Raw genomic sequence first — 21,397 nt, forward strand, 5'->3', positions numbered from 1 at the left:
TGACTCTGTATTTTTCAAAGATATCAGGGAATTTAACGATAAAATCATAACCAGGGGCAGTTACTATAATCGATTAATTAGTAATGTATCTCGATTCCATATTTAAGTTATGATATAGTATCATTGTATATTTAATATGTATGTTACACTCCCGGGAATAACAAATGGTCAGTCTATTCAACTGCTTCATACTATCGATAACTCGGCTGGTCAATTCGAAGTCGCCCTATGTGATGTAACGTATTACCCGAGGTGGACCATTATAAATACTGTGAGAGGTAATAATAAGATGTCTATATTATATGAAAAAAATGGTATTATTATACCTGATGGGTATTACAGGGTATGCTCACTCAATGATGAAATTTTTAAGCCTAATGGAACTAGTCTCACACAAAATGAGTCGCATGGGATACTAAAATTAGACTCTGGAGAAAAAGGTGTAACTCTTTACGAGAACTTAGCAATTACACTTGGATATGCACGGGCAGGAGTAATACCACCCAACAAAACAGTGCTACATGGAGGTAAATTGCCCGATTTAGTTCCCTATAAAGAGTTGTGCATCCATCTTGATCAAATAAGTACAACGGATAATATTCAACTGGAAAGTCCTTCAACTCTGCTCAGATCTGTTCCAGTAAAAGATGAAAAAAACAATAGCGGTAGAACAGACTCTTTCTCAACATTACAATATAAAAAATTAAAGCAGGGTATTATTTCAGACCTCAAAATTTCTGTATTAGATGTAAAACACCAACCTGTACATATAGGATACTTAAGTGTAACACTCCATATTATAAATAATGGTTGATTCATCAGGCCCTGGAACGCTCAGACAATGTAATACAATTGCGCTTTCCGATCTCGGAGACACAGAAGGATTCGGTAAACCCGGTACTGATGGTAAGTTATACGCTTTACACTTACACGATAATGTATACAAGCAGAAAGAAGTTACATTCACGGGTAATCTAGAAGATTTAAGCAATGTCGACGTTAGTAGACTCCATAAAAACACTTCGTACAATATTATCCTCAATGGCGATGATAAATGGACTATGGTCGAAGCAAACATCGAGTAACTACTGAATATCGTCATTACCCCACCTTATGTGATGACAGGTAAGGCACATAATTTAACTAAGATAATAAATAGTGGCATCATACTCGCGGCTTATATCCCGTTAAAACGAAAAAGTTTGTTAGTCACCCCCCCTACCAGAAGACCCAGGTCATATGTTATATAGTCGTCCGGCCTTAAAAAATGTTAGTTTTAATTTGGTTACTGAATTCGATGATATTTCTACGCTTATTATTGAAGTCTTGTTCGGAGATGCACCGGAAGATGCCTTCAAAATATTACCAGGTCTGTCGATTAAATGGATCAAGAAACACGAGCGTCGATGTTGCAGTATTATTCATATTGGAGCATCACCCGTTGCAACCCTCGAGGGGGTCCAAATTATTAAAAGTGGTAGTATTTCTCTTACTAAGATATTCTTGCCGTATAATATTAATTTGATATGGTTGATGTATACTCTCAAAATATTTAAGCAAGACCAATTAAAGACTATTGTATGACCGTAATATACACTATGAGTTTATATCCGGCGCTCGATGAGGCATTTGAAAAGATGGATACTGTTGATGGATTTTGATTACATCAAATAAGCGACATAAAACATCGAATAGAGAAGGAGAGTTGAGACTTGGATTGTATAAAAAGTATCGCAGAGCCGTGAATGCTCTGGACGGAGTTGACACAGCGCTTGTAGCAGCTGGCATGGGACTCGGTGTAGCAGGTGTTGGTTTATTATCAACTATAATCGCCGCGCCTATTGTGCTCGGCATGGAAATAGCGGCTGGAGTCTCGGGACTGGCAGGAATAACGATAAAATTCATTTCTCGAAGGTTGCAAAAAAAAGCATTAAAACACGATAGTATTCGGATACTCACCAAAGCAAAGTTGAACAGCATTGAGGATCATATTTCAACAGCAATGGCTGATTGTAAGATATCAGAGGAGGAGTTTCGTTTAGTGTTGTCGGAACTCACCAAATACAACGCAATGAAGCAGGAGATTCGATCAAAATCTCATAAGACCAGTGGTATTAGCGAAGACGAGAAAAAAAAGTTCATAGAACAGGGGAGGCAACAAGTGCGTCAGTTATTCCGTGCCAAAACCAAAGAACTGGTTGGAGATTAAAAATAGATTGCTTACTATCATTAGATCACATTTAGACAAATGCTTACATAAATATATAAAAATGGAGAATTACAACATTTATGTTCATGGACAAAATTATTATATCAGCAATGTCAAACCAACAAATCAAGAACACAAAACATTTATGTTCATAGACAAAATTATCAAATTGAGAGAATTACCACAAGGTAAATATTATATCAGTAAACCAAACAAATACGATCATCAATTACCAAGAAGAGTATATAATCTGGCCTACTTGTAAAATAATAGAGAAATTTATATCATTGACTCCAGGTGGTGGTCAATTTAACTTAGTCTCATGACTATCGTTGAATCGCATAATCATTTTGACATAAAAAATGCCACCTGTAGTAGCGATAAAGGTATATAAATCCGGCTCCAGTGGAGTTGCGGCAGAACCCCCATTACCTATACTACTGTATCATTATCAGATATTGTGACGCAAAAATCAGGTAAGGTGACTGTGAGGATACCTACAATGGACTCATGTTAGTGAATCACAAAGATGGAATTGGGTTTTGCTTAAAATCAAGTGTCCAAAATGTGTAGAAATGTGAAGGAGAACTTACACAAGTGCACCAGTGCTGATTGACTGAGCGTCCGATTAATCAACAAACAATGGGCAGCCCAAGCAGAGTTAGTGAAGCATTGCTACAAGTCTGGGTTATATACAATATAGAACATACAAGACTACTGGGTGATATACAATATAGACAATACAAGACTGAGTGATATGCAACATAGAACATACAAGACTGAGTGATATGCAACATAGAACATACAAGACTGAGTGATATACAATATAGAACATACACGACTACTGGGTGATATACAATATAGAACATACAAGTCTGGATGATATACAATATAGAAAATACACGACTACTGGGTGATATACAATATAGACACTACAAGTCTGGGTGATATACAATATAGAACATTCACGACTACAGGGTGATATACAATATAGAACATACAAGTCTGGGTGATATACTATATAGAACATACACGACTACTGGATGATATACAATATAGAACATACACGACTACGTATACTGGGTGATATGCAATATAGAACATACACGACTACTGGGTGATATACAATATAGACAATACAAGACTGAGTGATATGTAACATAGAACATACAAGACTGAGTGATATCAATACAGAACATACAGGACTACTGGGTGATATACAATATAGACAATACAAGAGTTAGTGATATGCAACATAGAACATACAAGACTGAGTGATATACAATATACACAATACAAGACTGAGTGATATACAATATAGACAATACAAGACTGGGTGATATGCAACATAGAACATACAAGACTGGGTGATATGCAACATAGAACACACAAGACTTGGTGATGTACAACATAGAAGATACAAGACTGAGTGATATACAAAATAGAACATACAAGACTGGGTGATGTACAATATAGAACATAGAAGACTGGGTGATATACAATATAGAACATACAAAACTGGGTGATATACAATATAGAACATAGAAGACTGGGTGATATACAATATAGAACATACAAAACTGGGTGATATACAATATAGAACATAGAAGACTGGGTGATATACAATATAGAACACTCAAGACTGGGTGATATACAACATAGAACATACAAGATATGTTGTCAGTTTAAGACTCCTTGGATAAGTGACTTTGTTTGAAATGTGCCTCTGTTCACACAGCAGAGAATGGGTACTTGGTAGTATGAGATGGCAATGTGGTTGTTACACTTTAAGTGCCTAACAGGCATCTTAGGTTGTATACTCCCCAGGGAGCAGAGAACGTTACTTGAGTGCACACTGATCCAGTGACGGGGGTTATAACAGTTGTTGTTATTATTATTATACTTACATGGGTGAGGGAATATGTTGTCAGTTTATGATGGATGCATGGGGATGATTACTTCATGGTTTGTTTGTTGTTTAACCCAACACTCAGCAATATTCCATCTATATGACGGTTTGGACCAGACAATTCAGTGATTGACATCATGAGAATCGATCCACACAATTGGGATCCTATGTCATGCATGAACCAAGTCAGCAAGCCTGACCACCAAATCCCGTTAGTCGCCTCTTTCAACTTGCACAGTTGCCTCTTACGGCAAGCATGGGGTGGTTTGTGTTAGGATGTAATTGATTGGAAGACTAGAGGGGTTATATATATATGTGTTATTATATTTATGAATATTATGTGCCAGTTATATTGTGACTGTTAGAAGTGTGAACATCATGTACCGTGCCGGTGTTCCAGGGCCACCTACCTGTTCACTACTGGCCACTTCCCGGTGTACTCCATCGCTGAGCACGGCCCCACGGGCTGTCTGGTTGACGGGCTCCTGCCCATGCTACAGAAGTACAGGGCTAACGGACATATGTGTGGGCATGACCACAACCTGCAGGTAACACACACACACACACTCACACTCACACACACCACATACACACTCACAAGACATATAAGGAGTAGTATAGGTAATGATGGTTCTGGCTCACTTCCACTGGAGCTGGATTTATATACCAATACTACCACTACAGGTGGCATTTTTTATGCCAAAATGGTTATGCGATTCAACGATAGTCAGGAGATTAAGTGAAATTGACTCTAGCTCACCACCACCTGGAGTCTATGATATAAATTTTTATAGGTAATGATGGTTCTGGCTCACTTCCACTGGAGCCGGATTTATATACCTATACCACCACTACAGGGGGGATTTTTTATGCCAAAATAATTATGCGATTCAACGATAGTCATGAGATTAAGTGAAATTGACCACCACCTGGATATAAATTTTTATAGGTAATGATGGTTCTGCCGCAACTCCACTGGAGCCGGATTTATATACTTACTACAAGTGGCATTTTTTATGTAAAAACGACAATGCGATTTAACGAAAGTCATATTAACAGAAATAACAATATTGATTAATAATGAATAAAATTTACTATAGCCCACGAGGATATTGGAAAGGTGTAGGAGCAATAAAAAAATTAGCCGTCGTGGCTAATGTATCTAAAGATGTGGCCAAGGATTGGTTAAAGAAACAAGCGATGTGGCAAAATATATTTGCCGGCACCGCGTTATATACCGAGGAAGAAGTTTGATATTTTTACAACGAATGAAGTTCATCAGACTGACCTCTTGTTTCTTCCCCATGATAAGGTAAGACGCAAAACGTATAAATACGCTTTAACCGTAGTGGATGTGGCTAGTCGATACAAAGAGGCTGAGCCATTAACCTCGAAAGATTCAACAGAAGTAGCTAATGCACTGAGCCGCATATATAAACATCAACCACTAAAATGGCCTAAGCTATTTCAAGTAGATCCCGGTTGCGAGTTTATGGGATCAATAACTAAACTGTTAACAAAGCATGATGTCAAAATCAGGCGTGGTGAAAGAGAGGCCCACCGTAGTCAGCTATTGTCGAAATATTTAACTGGACATTAGCGGAACGTTTGTTTGGCTATCAGTGTGGGATCGAAATGAAATCCAAGCGATTGAGATCAACCGAATGGGTGAAACGATTATCAGCCGTTGTATCAGCGCTGAATAATGAAGTGACAAGATTAATAGGGAAGAAACCATGCGATGCGATTAAAATGAAATATGTGACTTCCGAATCTTCAGCACCAAGGAGAGGCAAAGAACAAAAACTTCCGGATAGAGTAAGGGTAAGATATTTATACCAGCCCGGTGAACTCAGAGGAGGCCTACGTCGCGCAACCGATCCCATATGGTCTCTTAAGACATATAACATTAGTCGATTGGTTATGAAGGAAGGAGAGCCTATTCTTTATTATCTAAAAGATGGACCGGGCAGGGCATTTGTACGAGAAGAGTTGTTCATAGTTCCCGACGGTACGGTATTACCGCCCTAAATAACCATAAGCATAGGTAGTTACACCATCCTTATCAATCCATCTCTTTGTATCTGAGGGGGATAATGATGTCTTGTTCATTCTTAATCCATATATCCTATGATTGTAACTTCTTAAAGAGTTCATCTCGTGTTTGAACGTTCTACCGTTGAATAATGCTTCTTTATACTGTTCGTGTTTGATATGCTTATTCACCGCATACTTTTTAACACCCTTAGCTTTTCTTATCTCTCCATTATCGGACTTCCTTATAGAATAAATCTAAGGTCTTAATCCAACATACTCGGCTATAGGAGTCCCAGCACATTCATCCTTCATCTTACCTAACACCTTTTTATTTACTACGCTGTGCAGTGGATTATCTTTAGGGTAATCGCTCGTGTCTTACATATCTATTTTTTCTGCCATATCTTTAAACACATCCTCGGTTTGTATTTCCATCAACAAAGAATCTGTGTCGGTATATAACACCTCGCATCTATCGCCGTATTGCTTCTTAAGTTCGTTGTAATAAAAGTCATACATTAAGTGTTTTGACAAGTCAAGAATACTCATACCGACGTACACCGGTCTGTTGAATTTTATATTACTCTTCTGCATATGAAACACGGCTTAGTCGTTATCGAATATCTTGCTTCTGTTAAAAGCGGGACTGGCTATAAGTTTCCTGAGTCTTTCTTCCTCATTAGATCTGACTAATTTAACATCAACACGCTTCCTTAGATTCTCCATATTTTTACCAAATACTGAGTTATTCGTGAGCTTATATAGATTCTTTTCGAAATTGCTGGTAGCTATCTTTCTTAAATCTGTGTTCAACCTTATATAGGGCTCCATCCAAGGGCTTTGATCATCATTTTCGAACTCTGTGTATTTTCTTAAGTTTCATACCTAACGATAGATATAACTGGAGATTTCTGTAGTGACCTATATATTTTGTTTAATCCATCAAATTTGGTACAAGTTTTTCTACGTTAGCTAACCTTGTATTACCCATCAAGGAGTGTTGATATTCCGACATCCAATCTTTATTAACCATTAATCTTTCGGGAGCTAGCGGATAACTGTTATGGTCTTTATGTAACGAACTTGGATATTCCAAGTCAACTTCTAGTATTTACCTTTTATTCGCTTCAATATTATTCACATCGACATCATCGACCCACTCAAAACCACCCGTGGGTAAAGGTTGACTCATAGCCCATCCGTACAAATTGTTGGCGTCGACATATAATATATGCGTGTGCGGTTTACTCGGATCTTATCCTTCCACTAATTTATTATTAGCCTTAGAATACCTTTTCACTACCATCGATATACCACCTCTTAATCCTTTCTCAATAAACAAGTGCATATCGTAATCTGTGAGTAGTTTTAGTTCTACACCGGTCTTCTTCAACAATGCATCCCACCATAGTCCGGTACTGGAATAGTACCATGCCGGGTCCAAACTGTATTGTTTTAAACATGTCTTTCTAAATATCTCAAATATATCGGCGAATAACAGTACATCGTTTTTAAGTACAGATCGTGATAATCGCCTAAATTCTTACAACCTAATTTATCCCACACCGTTAGAGCGTGTTCATAATCGGCATCTGTTATTTTAGATTCTGTTAAGTTACTATAGAATGATTCAAGGGGTGGTAATTTAGTTTCGTGGAATCTAGACCAATCATCCATATATTCGTAAGGATATACACCTTTTCTCAGCAACAAATGACGAGTTATCTTATCGGTATATTGATTTGTTATCGCAAAGTCATCGGGATTGTTTGCATTAGCTAAATTGTCCAGGGAAGATAACAGAAACTGTATGGAGTCTATGAATCGAAGCCCATTACTTTGCTTTATTCTAGCTTTCCCATCCTTGTCCGTATAATGTATAGTTTTAGTCGAGAACGATATATATTTTTCCATATTATTAGGATGCACGTTAAACCGCTGTCGGTCTTTGAGATAGCTTGCATTATGAGATGAGAATCATATCCTTTAAGGTTATGAAACACAACGGGGATGGGTATTGTTTGAGAATTCATTTTTAGTTTCAAGTTACACTCGTTATGCGCGGCTCCCCGATAATTACCCGTGACGTGGCAATGATCTCTTAGGGAATCCCCATTCAGGGGTTTATTACAAACATGACAACTCGTTGACTTCTTGTGGGCCCTCCAATCATCCCTCGTCATACGCATGGGTTTCTTACGCGATAAATTTTCCCTGATTATTCTCTCTTCATTTTGTAGATATTCTAGGAACTTTCCCGCTGCATCACGACCTCTGTAAATCACGGGCGGGTTTGTTTTCCCATCATACCTTACAACTATATATCGAAACCCAAAAGGAATATGTTCTTGAGTTTTGTATGTATTATTATCTTGATTTTTTTCTATGGGTTTGATAATGCTTCGAAGTTGGCGTAAATTACGTACGGTACTGGCATTTGAATACAATAATGTTCAAATCTTAATATATTTTTTCCCTCTTTAGGCCTATCGATCCTGATAAGCGGTCTGTCCAACACCTCTGCAGTCTTCTTTATGCGCTTCTAATAGATCTTGTCTGCTGTACCCATGTAGGCATCTTTCGCAGAAATATTTCTTTCTAGCATGTTTTGTTTGATCGTGTAATAGCCTGTTTAAACTCTTTATCCACGTATAATGATATTTTCCATCTTTTTCGATCAGAAATGAATTGATTGTGGGAATATGTTCCGGAGCGGAGCTTATCCTGTGTACAACAATTCCTTTAGAATGTCCGAAAACATTTTTTGCCAAATTATTTTGCTTTTCCACCTTTTCAATTTGTGATATTGGTGTCCACCTTTGAAGGGCATATAATTTGCTATATCTAAATATAAACTATCGATTTTATCCACACCCCAACCCGAACCTCTATTAGTCCAGTTTCCTGTATCCTCTGAATTGATGTATCCAATGATGTGTTTATAGTATCGGATTCGGTTATAACTTCTTGATTGCTTCGGAAATATGGTTCGGTATATTCGGTGTTATCGTCTGTGATACTTTTACTCAATGACATTTTAATCGTCAGCTGGTATTTTATACTATGTAAATCATCTAACTCCTCGTTAATTATGCTCGATATGATGGGCTTAACATCATTAACATCCATGTTGGAATTAATATCCATCTGCCAACCTCTTAGATATTTACCAACGCGGCGGATGTTGGTACAAATATTAATTCTTGTTGTTTTTTATCAACATCGTCAACTGATTTATTATCAACATCATTATTATCTAGTAAAGCAATCAATTCAGCTCTTCTCATTCGAGAATAACCTCTCAGCCCACTGTTTTTTGCTTGAGCTTTGAGTTCTCTAACAGTCTGGGGTTTGTTGTATTCCAAACTGAGTAAATCGATCAATTCAGCTTTTCTCATTCGAGAATATCCACGTAGACCACGTTTCTTTGCTAAAGCTTTCAGCTCTCTGACAACATAAGTCATTGTGATATATAAATACATGTACATGTGAACTAATGTCTAATTGGTTTGAATTTTACTCAATCTGTTTATCTCATTTCGGTAAGCCTGTTTCCTCTCATAAATAATTTGAAACCGTTTCTTGTCAGCACCGTGACTCTTAGATAAACAGTAACTACCTTTAACCCCAATCCCACATTCAGAACACGAATAATTAATGTGCCCTTTTCTAATTGCAATGGAAATCCGACATACAGCTCTTTCTACAAATTTGTGATCGGCCAATGCGTATGAATTTACATGTTGATGTGCCTCTCGCCATTCTGAGATAAATATACACTTCTAGTATAATTTGTCTAAATGCATGCCAAGCCTAACATAAGCAGTCAACGTTATTTATTGATTAGCTGTCACTCTGACTCTCCTAACTAGGTCATGGTTTATGCGTAGTTATTGTGTAGCTATAAATAGCCACAGCAGTCAACCCGATTATGATGAATATGACCTTGCGGTTCTTTTGAGCCTCTGACGGTGTATAAAACTGACTCATTGTTGGTCTCCGTATTGGGTCAAGTTTTTTCCCATAAACGAGGAAGTAGTCATGCATGGCAGATTCGACATCCTTAAACGTTTGAATTGAATGTCCTTCCTTACGCAGTTCTTCATGAATAAAATCTAATCTTAATGTCCTATTTCTGGCCCATTGTGACTGAGCTTTTTCTAGTTGTCCCCCGCCGCGCGAAAGCGTGAAGCGGGGGATATAGTAGTCACGACCGTACGTCCGTACGTCCGTACGTCCCACCTGTTTGTTGCCGCGATATCTCAAGAACTAAACACTGGATTGTTTTCATATTTGGAACTATGGTGTATATACAGACTCTGCAGACACCAGTCGGTTTTGGTGACCTTGACCCCATTTTCAAGGTCACAGCAGGCAAATCTGCTTTTGGAGTTGGAAAACAGTATTGCCGTGATATCTCAAGAACTAAACACTGGATTGTTTTCATATTTGGAACTATGGTGTATATACAGACTCTGCAGACACCAGTCAACCCGATTATGATGAATATGACCTTGCGGTTCTTTTGAGCCTCTGACGGTGTATAAAACTGACTCATTGTTGGTCTCGGTATTGGGTCGCTTTTGGTGACCTTGACCCCATTTTCAAGGTCACCGCAGGCAAATCTGCTTTTGGAGTTGGAAAACGTTATTGCCGCGATATCTCAAGAACTAAACACTGGATTGTCTTCATATTTGGTACTATGGTGTATATACAGGCGGGGGACATTTCGTCACTTTGTGACAAATACTTGTTGTTCTGAAGCTTTATTATGTCTTTTCTGCTCCGAACCTCTCATACTAGAAAATAAAAAATTACTCCCCGAAAAAGCAAGAGCATTAACAATAGCTCCACCGACCATCATCGCAATTGATGCCATATTATATGAATATAAAATATTCAAATGTTTAATTACTTCATTATGTCTTCTGGGATAAGCCCTTGCTTGATGAGCATATCCTTTGTAGCCATAGCCAATCCTATATGAAGAACGGACATACTGATATCATAACCATTAAAATCTAGCTTGGGAGGTGTGGCTTTAGTAATCATTTTAGCCATACGGGCATAGCCAATGGCCAAGCCGGTGACCACCACTGAATGATACGTTGCGTTTACCAACATTTTACTGTCTGTAACTGGAGTAGTCATGCTTCTTATAGCATCATATGGGGGCTAACCTCTAATTGAACTTGTTGTTCGGCATCGGGGATGACGTTTTCTCTTTTCCGGTCTTATAAAACAACCATACAGCAGCTATACCAGCAACTCCTATTAGTGCCCATGTTTTAATCGGATCAATATTTGAATTATTATTAGTTTCGCTTTGCACGCGAGTCCTCCCATCCTTTGGTTTTTCCTAGTAACTCTGGGTTGTTTTTTTGTTTGTGGTTGTGGTGCATTCACAATCTGTGGTTCCTCATTCACTATCTGTTGTGCAGTCGGGGTTATTATTTCCTTGTTCACTTGTTGTTGCGTTTCCGCAATCTGTTGTGGTGTCACCTGTTGAGTCTCCATTATTATTAAGTGGGCACGTAGGTTTAAATTGACAATACCAAGCCGTTATTAAGGCTGTGGTGAGTGGAGCTATGAACATTCCGTATCTATGATAAAACTCACAGCTCACTGAGCTTATAGCGTGTTCGATGAATGGGTTTTTCTCGAGAGATTCGCATAAATACATGCGATGTTCTGCCGGGATAGGGAGAAACGTACTAGCTACGCCTGTGTATAGTTGTAATATAGCCGAACCTATTGTTTTAGTCATGGTAGCTCCCAGTCTAGACTCGTAACGCTCGTACAGTTTTTTAATTTCTTCGTCGGTCATGTTATAAATTTTTTCGTTGGTATAATTTTCCCCAAAATATTGGGAACATTTTCCACCGGCTACCAAAGCGGCGAGTCTTTCTCTATGTTTATCTAAAGATTTATCTGTAACTACTTCAGCATGTTCATCAGGCTCATCTTTGAGCATTTGTTAGATGAGTTCGTCGCATTCCATAATGTAATACCTAAGGAGATATTTAAGTCTAACATAATATAATATGGCATATCCAATACATCCCGTAATAATAAACTGTTGTGAAAGAATGAGAATTTCAAACCACATTATGTCATATTAACCGCTAATGTTCAATTTATCGTATTTTTTCGCTATATTTGCTATAATTTTGCCACATTTTGCTATAATTTTGCTACATTTTTGCCACACTTTACTACATTTTGCTACTTTTTTGCTACGTTTTGCTATAATTTTGCCACATTTTGCTAAGCAATTGCATAAGCAGCTGGTTGATCGTTTTTTAATACGAGTTTACAGTGCTTCGTTGCCACTAACAGTTTTCTGACCTTATCTCGTTCGAGCTTGGTATAAATGACATCATTTTTGCGTAAACATTCCTCGAATGAATCTAAGTCTTTGCAATGAAACAGTGCTACCCATTTGGTCTGCTCTCTTAGATCTTTCAGGACAGAGTTGAATTTTGAGTAAGTACCCAAACGCTATGTTGAGTATGCCGACCGGAGAATGCTAAATACGAAAGCATATCTTTCTTTTTTGTGATGTCTTTACTCGCGCTACAATCGTCTATTACGAAAAGGGTTGATTCTCCTTTGTATTTTTCGTGACATACTCGTAAACAGTCTTGTAAACGATCGCCCGGATCGACTCTGTGTACCCCGTGGTCATTCATTACCGAATCTCTTGATAGGTATGTTTTATTTACGCTTATAGTCGGGCACAGAATAATAATATGATCGAAAACATTCCGATAATGACTTTGTAAAATATCTAGAGTAAAAGCTGTTTTTCCACAACCCGTTTGCCCGCATATGATAGCGCAGTGTGGTTTTTTAGGTAAAAGATTATTAATAGATTGCTTGCACGAATCGTCCATTCTGTATATTAAGTTGCTCATCCATAATCACGTACAAATGTAAGTTTAATTTACCAGCTGATTCCTGGAGCTTCGTTTTCTCTATAGTGACACCCTCGCTGGCATTTTCTATTCTCCTACCACTGCCGTGTAGTTGGTCATCATCCGTTGTTCGCATGTCGAGCCATAGCGCGTACTTCGTGGTGAGGTATTCACCCATCGATACACTCCCGAGAGACAGATCTTTCACGACCGCGATAACTTCTGAGCTTCGTTTTATAGAAGGAAGTTTTTTAATCTCATCCCACTGGTGATACGCTAGCATTCCTTGGCTATATAGTTGATTAGGAACACCCTCGATAGTCAATTCTACTTTTGTAATCTTGGGATTGTAGAACTTCTCGGTATTTCTTTTAAATGCATCGGAGGGGTCCTAAAACAACATTAAAATACCCTTCAACGACCTCGTAGGGATGTTTAGATTCATATTCCACATCGTATCTTTTTTGTCCCTCGTGATCTTTCGGTGTCGCAGCACGTGATCGTACAAAATGGCTAAACTTCCGGTATACTGGTTACGAATTTGTCTGGCTAATTCAGGATCTGTTATCATATGGTACTCCAGCGAGATATTGTCAATGGAATAGCTAGCATCTTCACCATCGGTTTTGATTACTCTACCGTAGTCATTAAAAGTGAGTTCGTATTCTAACCTATCGCCTAGGGATGCTTGATAAAAAGGCATGTGGGAATCTTGTAATTCAAAGTCTAGGGGAATATAGAATCGGTTACGTAATGCGTCGGCAACGGCCTGATCTTTTACGACGGTACCATCACCACTAGAAGCATCTACACGCAGTCTTAATGTGTTCCGATTACAAATACCTTGGTATTGTAATTTTTCCCGCTCTTTATCCGTTCTCCAGAGATCCATGTAACAATAGTATACATGGCTATCGTCGATACTCAAAACCTCATTACCGCTAATTTTAATGGCAATTTTCTTAACGCTAGCACGACCTATGTTCTAAACGGGCTCCCTGTTAACGTTGGTAGAAGTAAAAATAATCGTAAATGCTAGTCGGACAGTTCCTGGAACTAACACATCGTGTGCGCCCAGATTAGGAAAGCGAACCAGAAGCCTTTGATTCTGATCGATGGTACTCGGGTTATTAGTTATAGTTACAGACTGACGAATTGCTTTGACCCCTAATGGATCTCGAAGTCTACGTTGTGGGTTTAACTTGCGTCCGTATTGCGAAGACATTGTTATATTGAAATTATATAACCATATGTTTAATATAAAAATGGATGATATCAATCTAGATGATTTTGATAACCCTAGTACAATCGAAGAGGGTACTCATGAAACCAGCTTTATGAATCTTAACAATGAACTTTTACAATCAACCGTCAATGATTATTACGATAACTTCAAAGATGTTAGTCCTATTGTTTGTGACTATTCAAAGTTTGAGATAGATAGAAAACGAATATTGCGACTGCCTGGCGCTCCGGATATTGATCTTATGAATTCTCGTACTCGTAAGCCCCTAGCCTTGCCTACGATAGGGTACTGATGAAACCAGCTTTGGTGGCATGAAACTTAACGATGAACTTTTACAATCAACCGTCAATGATTATTACGATACCTTTAAAGATGATAGTCCTATTGATTGTGACTATTCAAAGTTTGAGATAGATAGAAAAGGAATATTGCGACTGCGTGGCGCTCCGGATATTGATCTTATGAATTCTCGTACTCGTAAGCCCCTAGCCTTGCCTACGATAGGGTACTGATGAAACCAGCTTTGGTGGCATGAAACTTAACGATGAACTTTTACAATCAACCGTCAATGATTATTACGATACCTTTAAAGATGATAGTCCTATTGATTGTGACTATTCAAAGTTTGAGATAGATAGAAAAGGAATATTGCGACTGCGTGGCGCTCCGGATATTGATCTTATGAATTCTCGTACTCGTAAGCCCCTAGCCTTGCCTACGATAGCCGCTAAACACGGTATCAGCACTGTTCGTGATGAATTAGGTTTTGTGGACTACTCACGAGAAGCAAAACTTTCCGCGAAGACTACTAAGGTTCTTAGTACTGTGCGTACTGAACTCAGTAACATAGATAATTTGGAAGCTTCCTCGAAGGTGGCCTCGGACGGACTCGGAGAAATCTTGGATACCTATTATGATAATTCCACGTATTCGGAGTTCAGTATTAGGGAATTACGAGGTCTTGACAAGGCAATGCGAACAATGCGGGGAGAACTCATCAATAATATAGCCAAGCTATCCGAGATCGACAAGCATATAGCTTATGAGAAAACAAAACTTGAACAGGCGGGCGATGAATTCAGTAGACGCCGCGTAGCGGAAAGATTGCGTAACTTAGAAGAGGAAAGATCGCCCCGCCTAGAGGCTGCTTCCAGTAATAGAAAGGCACTTCGTTCACAAATCAGTCAAATTCTAGAAACCATCGATCAATTTCTCAACGATGACACTACACTGGCCGATAAAATTAAAACATTGTTCAGAGAACAGGGAATAACCGTTGCCAGTATTTTAACCGTGTTGGGATTTATTATATCGACTTTGACTCTCGCGTTAACCGGTGGCAGTACAGGTGGTAGTGCACCACCTACTAATAGGGATGGTATAAAAGAGTGGATAAAAAAGCATTTAAAAGCATTAGGTTCAGCACTGGGAAAGCTGGCTGAGAAAGCCGCGGCTGCACTTCCCGGTATAATAGGGAGTATAGTTTCCTGGCTATTGAATTTATTAGCTAAGACCACCACTTGGCTTAGTCAAAACTTGTGGGCACTGATCGTAGCAATTGCAGGTCTGTTGTACGTATCCGCTAAGAACTATTTAACCAAATCTGTTCGCTAACCAAATCATGAGTAAACCAGCCGCGACTCCACCTAATACAAGCGCTGTTTTTTCATCGATATGTTGTTGATTTTTAGCTGCAATATGCGGTGGCACTTGTGGTTGTGCGTTAGTAGATGGTTGTGGTTACTGTGGCTTGACTATTCCCGTTTCGCCTGTGTTTGTTTGCTTTATTAATTCTTGACCGATCTTAAGTTCCATATTACTCGGAGACATGTATAGTCCTGGTGCATAAACGTAGTCCACTTTGGATTGAGCGCACTGTAATACATCTTGATAACGTTTTATAGACAATGGTATGTCAACTGGTGAATTAATGGCGGCCTCCACGTTTGCGACAAACTGTTTTTGCGCATCGAGCGCCGTCCCAGAACCGATAATGGACGTTCGGGTTTACGATTGTGCACAGAGAATTGCCCATACATAAGTTCTTATGGATTCATTAACTCTTACAACTCCTGGGTTAGTAAAATTATTTTCCGTTTTATCATTAAGAAATTCATTCCAAGCGTTTGCGGTATCGTTCATTTGTATAAATTTTGTAACAATATAAGCCAAACCACCCTTAAAACTCATAAGAGAACCTCTCCAATCGTTACTCGAAAGTTCCCAGCCATGATTAAGATTATGCAATCTTACAAAAAGATGTTTTTCTGTAACAACTTAAATGGATCGAATGGTTGATGAGTTTTTTTAATTAAATCATCGCTGATTTCTTTAACAGTTCTTTGTCCGCTGTACGGAACACCTAGACCATGGTTAATTCCTTAAATACGCCAATCTTTACTCTTAGAAATATTAAATTCCTGACAAATACGCTCATACGCGAACCTATTGTACGGTTTATTTGTGGAATTCCATGCTCGATCCTGCGGTAATGGAGCACTAATTTCTTAAAGTATACGCCTAATCTGATAGTACACCTGAAATGTTATAACAGACTTATTTAGTTCAAATACTGGAGAATAAAGAGATACGCCACATCCCGTTGTGGCACACCATATGGCAAAGTTTAACTGATTCTGCCAAAATTGCATCGGATTGTGAAACCAATCATGCACCATTTTATCGCTAGTTGCAGTGACTCTTTATTTTTCAAAGATATCAGGGAATTTAACGATAAAATCATAACCAGAGGCAGTTACTATAATCGATTGGTTAGTAATGTATCTCGATTCCATATTTACGTTATGATATAGTATCATTGTATATTTAATATGTATGTTACACTCCCGGGAATAACAAATGGTCAGTCTATTCAACTGCTTCATACTATCGATAACTCGGCTGGTCAACTCGAAGTCGCCCTATGTGATGTAACGTATTACCCGAGGTGGACCAACATAAATACTGTGAGAGGTAATAATGAGATGTCTATATTAAGTAGAAAAAAACCATTATTATACCTGATGGGTATTACAGTATATGCTCACTCAATAATGAAATTTTTAAGCCTAATGGAATTAGTCTCACACAAAATGAGTCAAATGGGATGCTGATTTTAAGCGCTGGAGAAAAAGGTGTAATTCTTTACAATAAATTAGCAATTACACTTGGATATCCACGCGCCGTATTTATACAATCCAACATAACAATACATGGAGATAAATTACCCGATTTAGTTCGCTCTAAAGAGTTGTGCATCCATCTTGATCAGATCAGTACGACGGATAATATTCAGCTAGAAAGTCCTTCAACTCTGCTCAGATCTATTCCAGTGAAAGATGAAAAATACAATAGCGGTAGAACAGGTCTGAGACGTTTACAGCTTGGATGAGACACACAAGCACATGTTTTATTATTTCTAGATTCTGGCAAAGCAAGGGACATAAATCTGCACAATAAATTGCATTTGCTTACATAGATTGAGCACCTGTACAAAATCTGCTTTTTATTACTCATTATCAATATATGTTGTGTGGAGGTTGATGTTGCCAATCTCTTCACTCCAGCACCTTCAGGAGACAAGGAACGGTCTGACGCTGGACTACATCCTGTCCGGTTCCGCCAACTTTGTGGACCCCAGCACCGCCCACAAGGATGCCGTACCCCCCAGCACCTCCAAGTTCCACTGGGCTGATGCCTTCTCCAAGGGGGGGTTTGTGTACGCCGAGGCCACCCCACAGAACATGACTGTGACCTACATCCAGGCCAATGGGGATGTCCTGTACCAGACTGTTGTACTCCCCAGGAAACAGTAACTGTCAATCTGGATCATCCAGTCTGTCATATCTCTGTTCTGTTCTGATAAATACCGTCGACCCATTTGTCATTAAAGCCTTGTTACCATCCCCAGTGCTAATTTTGCAGAGGATTTATATAAGAATTTTGGTATCTTTTCATTTTGATCTTTGTGAAAGGTAACAATTTAAAAAAAATATGTTTGCAACCCGGGATTTCACGTTAGATTTACACTTTTTAATTGACATTCTCTGAAAAACGAATCTGTGAACCATGTCATTTTTCCTCAGGGATATCGGTCTTTGCGCTGATCTTATGATCAATTTTGTCAACTGTTTCTAATTTCGGTCCAGTTTCTCTCTGAAAGGATACATATTCTTTTGTGTGAATCGTGTCTTGAAATTCATGGTGTGGGAGGTCGGCGGAAATTGCCGCATGTGAGTGCAATCTGTTTGAATGACGCAAATATGGTTCAAAATAAAGCTATGATGGTGAATGTGTCTTAGATATATATCATAACAGAATGGAGATAAAATACTCTGTATTATCGAGAATGTGGGGAGATTTAAGTTTCCCATGCTTTTATTTATTTGATGAGAAAAATATTGCTTTTAAAAACAATTATTGTTATTGTACTTAAATGAAAGTATTGGTGAGTACTGAGTTGATTTTAGACTGCAAGTTTAATTATATCGGGCAGGAAATTGTTGTATTGAAACTGCCTTGGTATTTCACTATCACCACAGGGATTTATCAACGGGGTGTTCTCTCTTTGCTGGCAGGTGTTGTTCGGAACTATAGATCACCAGGCCAAGTTAAATCCTAGAGCAATGGGATTTAAGACTATAGTATGTACCAGACTAAACTGACCCAAGTCTGATGGCTCAGACAGACAGACAGACAGACAGACAGACAATGAGAACAATTTTGTTTGGTTCACAACATAATATATTCACAAAAGGTCATAAAACAGATTGACTGAAACGTGATGTAACCCTGAACTTACCGGTATACACTCAAGCCTGTTCACCGCAGAAGTCAGGAAATGATCTAACGTCGACCTGTGCATTGCGATTTTGCAATCACACTGGAGAAGACAGTAATTATATAAGAATGATTTATCCTACTCACTTGATTTGTTTTTATGTTACAAGAAATAGATTACTGACATATACAATGACTTTATGATACATAAGTAGACAGCTGATAACTGTTTTTGTCTTCCATTAGAGGTGAAACGATGTAATTAAAAGAGTAGTAAATAATTTATCTTAACAAGTGTATTGTCTTGTATTGATACAGTAAAAAATGTATCATGTGTCGTATCATTGCATGAAAACCCACAATGCACCAGTGCACAGATGTATTGTTTCAACCTTACTTCCCATGAGGAAGTTGTCAGCAGGCAGGGTGTAGACTTGCCTCCACTCTCCAGGTGGGAATTTGTCAGCAGGCAGGGTGTAGACTTGCCTCCACTCTTCAGGACGAAGCTGTCAGCAGGCAGGGGATGTAGACTTACCTCCACTCTTCAGGAGGAAGCTGTCAGCAGGCAGGTTGTAGACTTGCCTCCACTCTCTAGGGGGAAGTTGTCAGCAGGCAGGGTGTAGACTTGCCTCCACTCTCTAGGGGGAAGTTGTCAGCAGGCAGGGTGTAGACTTGCCTCCACTCTCTGGGGGGGAAGAAGGAAATATCCTCGTCATATGGTAATAATTGTTATCATTCTGCATGTGAATAAACAAGACAATGAACAAGTAAAGTTTAATCAATAATGATTATTATTTTGAATATTATTTTTTCGTAGACATTCCATTCATATAGCTCTCACAGGCAAAGTAACTATTTTCAGTTAGCATTTGATTTCGGAAAGAAATTCTTGGTTGGATTCAACTAATGCAATTATTATCTGGAATATTGGTATTGCATCAGGTGATTAACTTTTTATGGATTTGCCGACATCAAAATAGCAAAATATAAATAACATGACATTTTTTATATATTTCCAATTTACTACACCCATGTTAGAAACCAAATAAATAACTGTAATAATTTGCTTATATGAAATACAAATGTATGTAGCAAAGTGTTTCGTTTTACTATAGTGAAGAAATAACTATCTGATCCTACACCTCAATGAGGCTTCAAATACAGGGGGATACATGGAAGTTCAAAGATGGGGCTGGATGTCTGCTGTGAAGATTGTGTGTTTGATTGCTTGTTTCTCTGTTGACACTCCATGAAGTTGTACAATATACCTCATCAGTGACTGTAAGTTATATTCAAGTTGTAGAATAGATACTTAGAATCGGGATGGTGCAGCATATTTATTATTTTCATGAATTTGTAATATTTTCAAAAGTTGAAATAAAGAAAGATTTTATGTGCATTTAGGTTCGTCTTTGTTGGGTGGTTTGTTGTTTAACGCTGCACTCAGCAATATTCTAGCAATATAATGGCTTTCTGTAAATAATCGAGTCTGGACCAGACAATCCAGTGATTGATATCATGAGCATCAATCAATGCAATTGGGATAGATGGCATGCATCAACCAAGTCAACGAGCTTGACCACCCGATCCCGTTAGTTGCCTCTTACCACAAGCATGGTTGCCTTTTACCACAAGCATAGTTGCCTTTTAAAGCAAGTATGGTTTGTCTTTGTGTGAGATGGTGAGTTAGTGTGTAAGGTGAGTTAATATGTAACATCACATGGGCAGTATTTCAGCCATATCATGACGAGAAGTTATACATTAATAATACATATATTTAGCCTAAATAAAAAGCTGTCAACAAATACAGTACAGTAACTAGAGTATCACAGATTCGATTTAAAACTAGTTGAGAATATTTAAAAACAGAAAGTATTAGTTAACATCACAATATAAAAATGGGCCAGAGATCATCAGTTAGGAAGTTAAACCGGATACATTAGATTTGGGCCAAGTTTAGTGTAATAACCAGAAGGGATGATGCATGATAGTGATTATTAAAGGCAGTGGTGGATATTTTTCCTTCAACTCGCTGGTTTTCAAATTTCATTTTCAGCTCCTCTTTCCATGGTCCATGTTAAGGTTACACCGTCCTTGACCCCTCATCACTTCTGGGGGCGGAGCTATGGGCCACCAAAGTCAACCGTAACATTGGCTCCAAATCGAAAAATGTTCAGTTCAGAATGCTCAACGTGACCTGAGGAGTCGTCCTGCAAAGTCTGAGACTCCTACGGCGATTTGACCATTTTGGTCGAAATTGCGGGTTAGGGTGAGGGTTAGGGTTAGGTTAGGGTTAGGGT

General features: G+C 38.5%; 1 protein-coding gene across 1 annotated transcript in view; it reads left to right on the top strand.

Annotated features, from left to right (window-relative positions):
• The window catches only part of LOC139479683 (tartrate-resistant acid phosphatase type 5-like), a 30,968-nt gene extending 10,464 nt beyond the window's left edge, over positions 1–20,504 (top strand). Inside the window, exons 5-7 of the mRNA XM_071262527.1 lie at positions 4,519–4,666; positions 17,885–19,548; positions 19,693–20,504. Coding sequence (XP_071118628.1) covers positions 4,519–4,666; positions 17,885–18,133 — 397 coding nt within the window. The 3' untranslated portion in view covers positions 18,134–19,548; positions 19,693–20,504. The remainder of the gene's footprint in view (positions 1–4,518; positions 4,667–17,884; positions 19,549–19,692) is intronic.
• Positions 20,505–21,397: the final 893 nt, after the last annotated feature.

The sequence above is a fragment of the Haliotis cracherodii genome, unplaced genomic scaffold (genome assembly GCF_022045235.1).
Source record: "Haliotis cracherodii isolate W230 unplaced genomic scaffold, xgHalCrac1.p SCAF_4, whole genome shotgun sequence".
Taxonomy (NCBI): Eukaryota; Metazoa; Mollusca; class Gastropoda; order Lepetellida; family Haliotidae; genus Haliotis; species Haliotis cracherodii.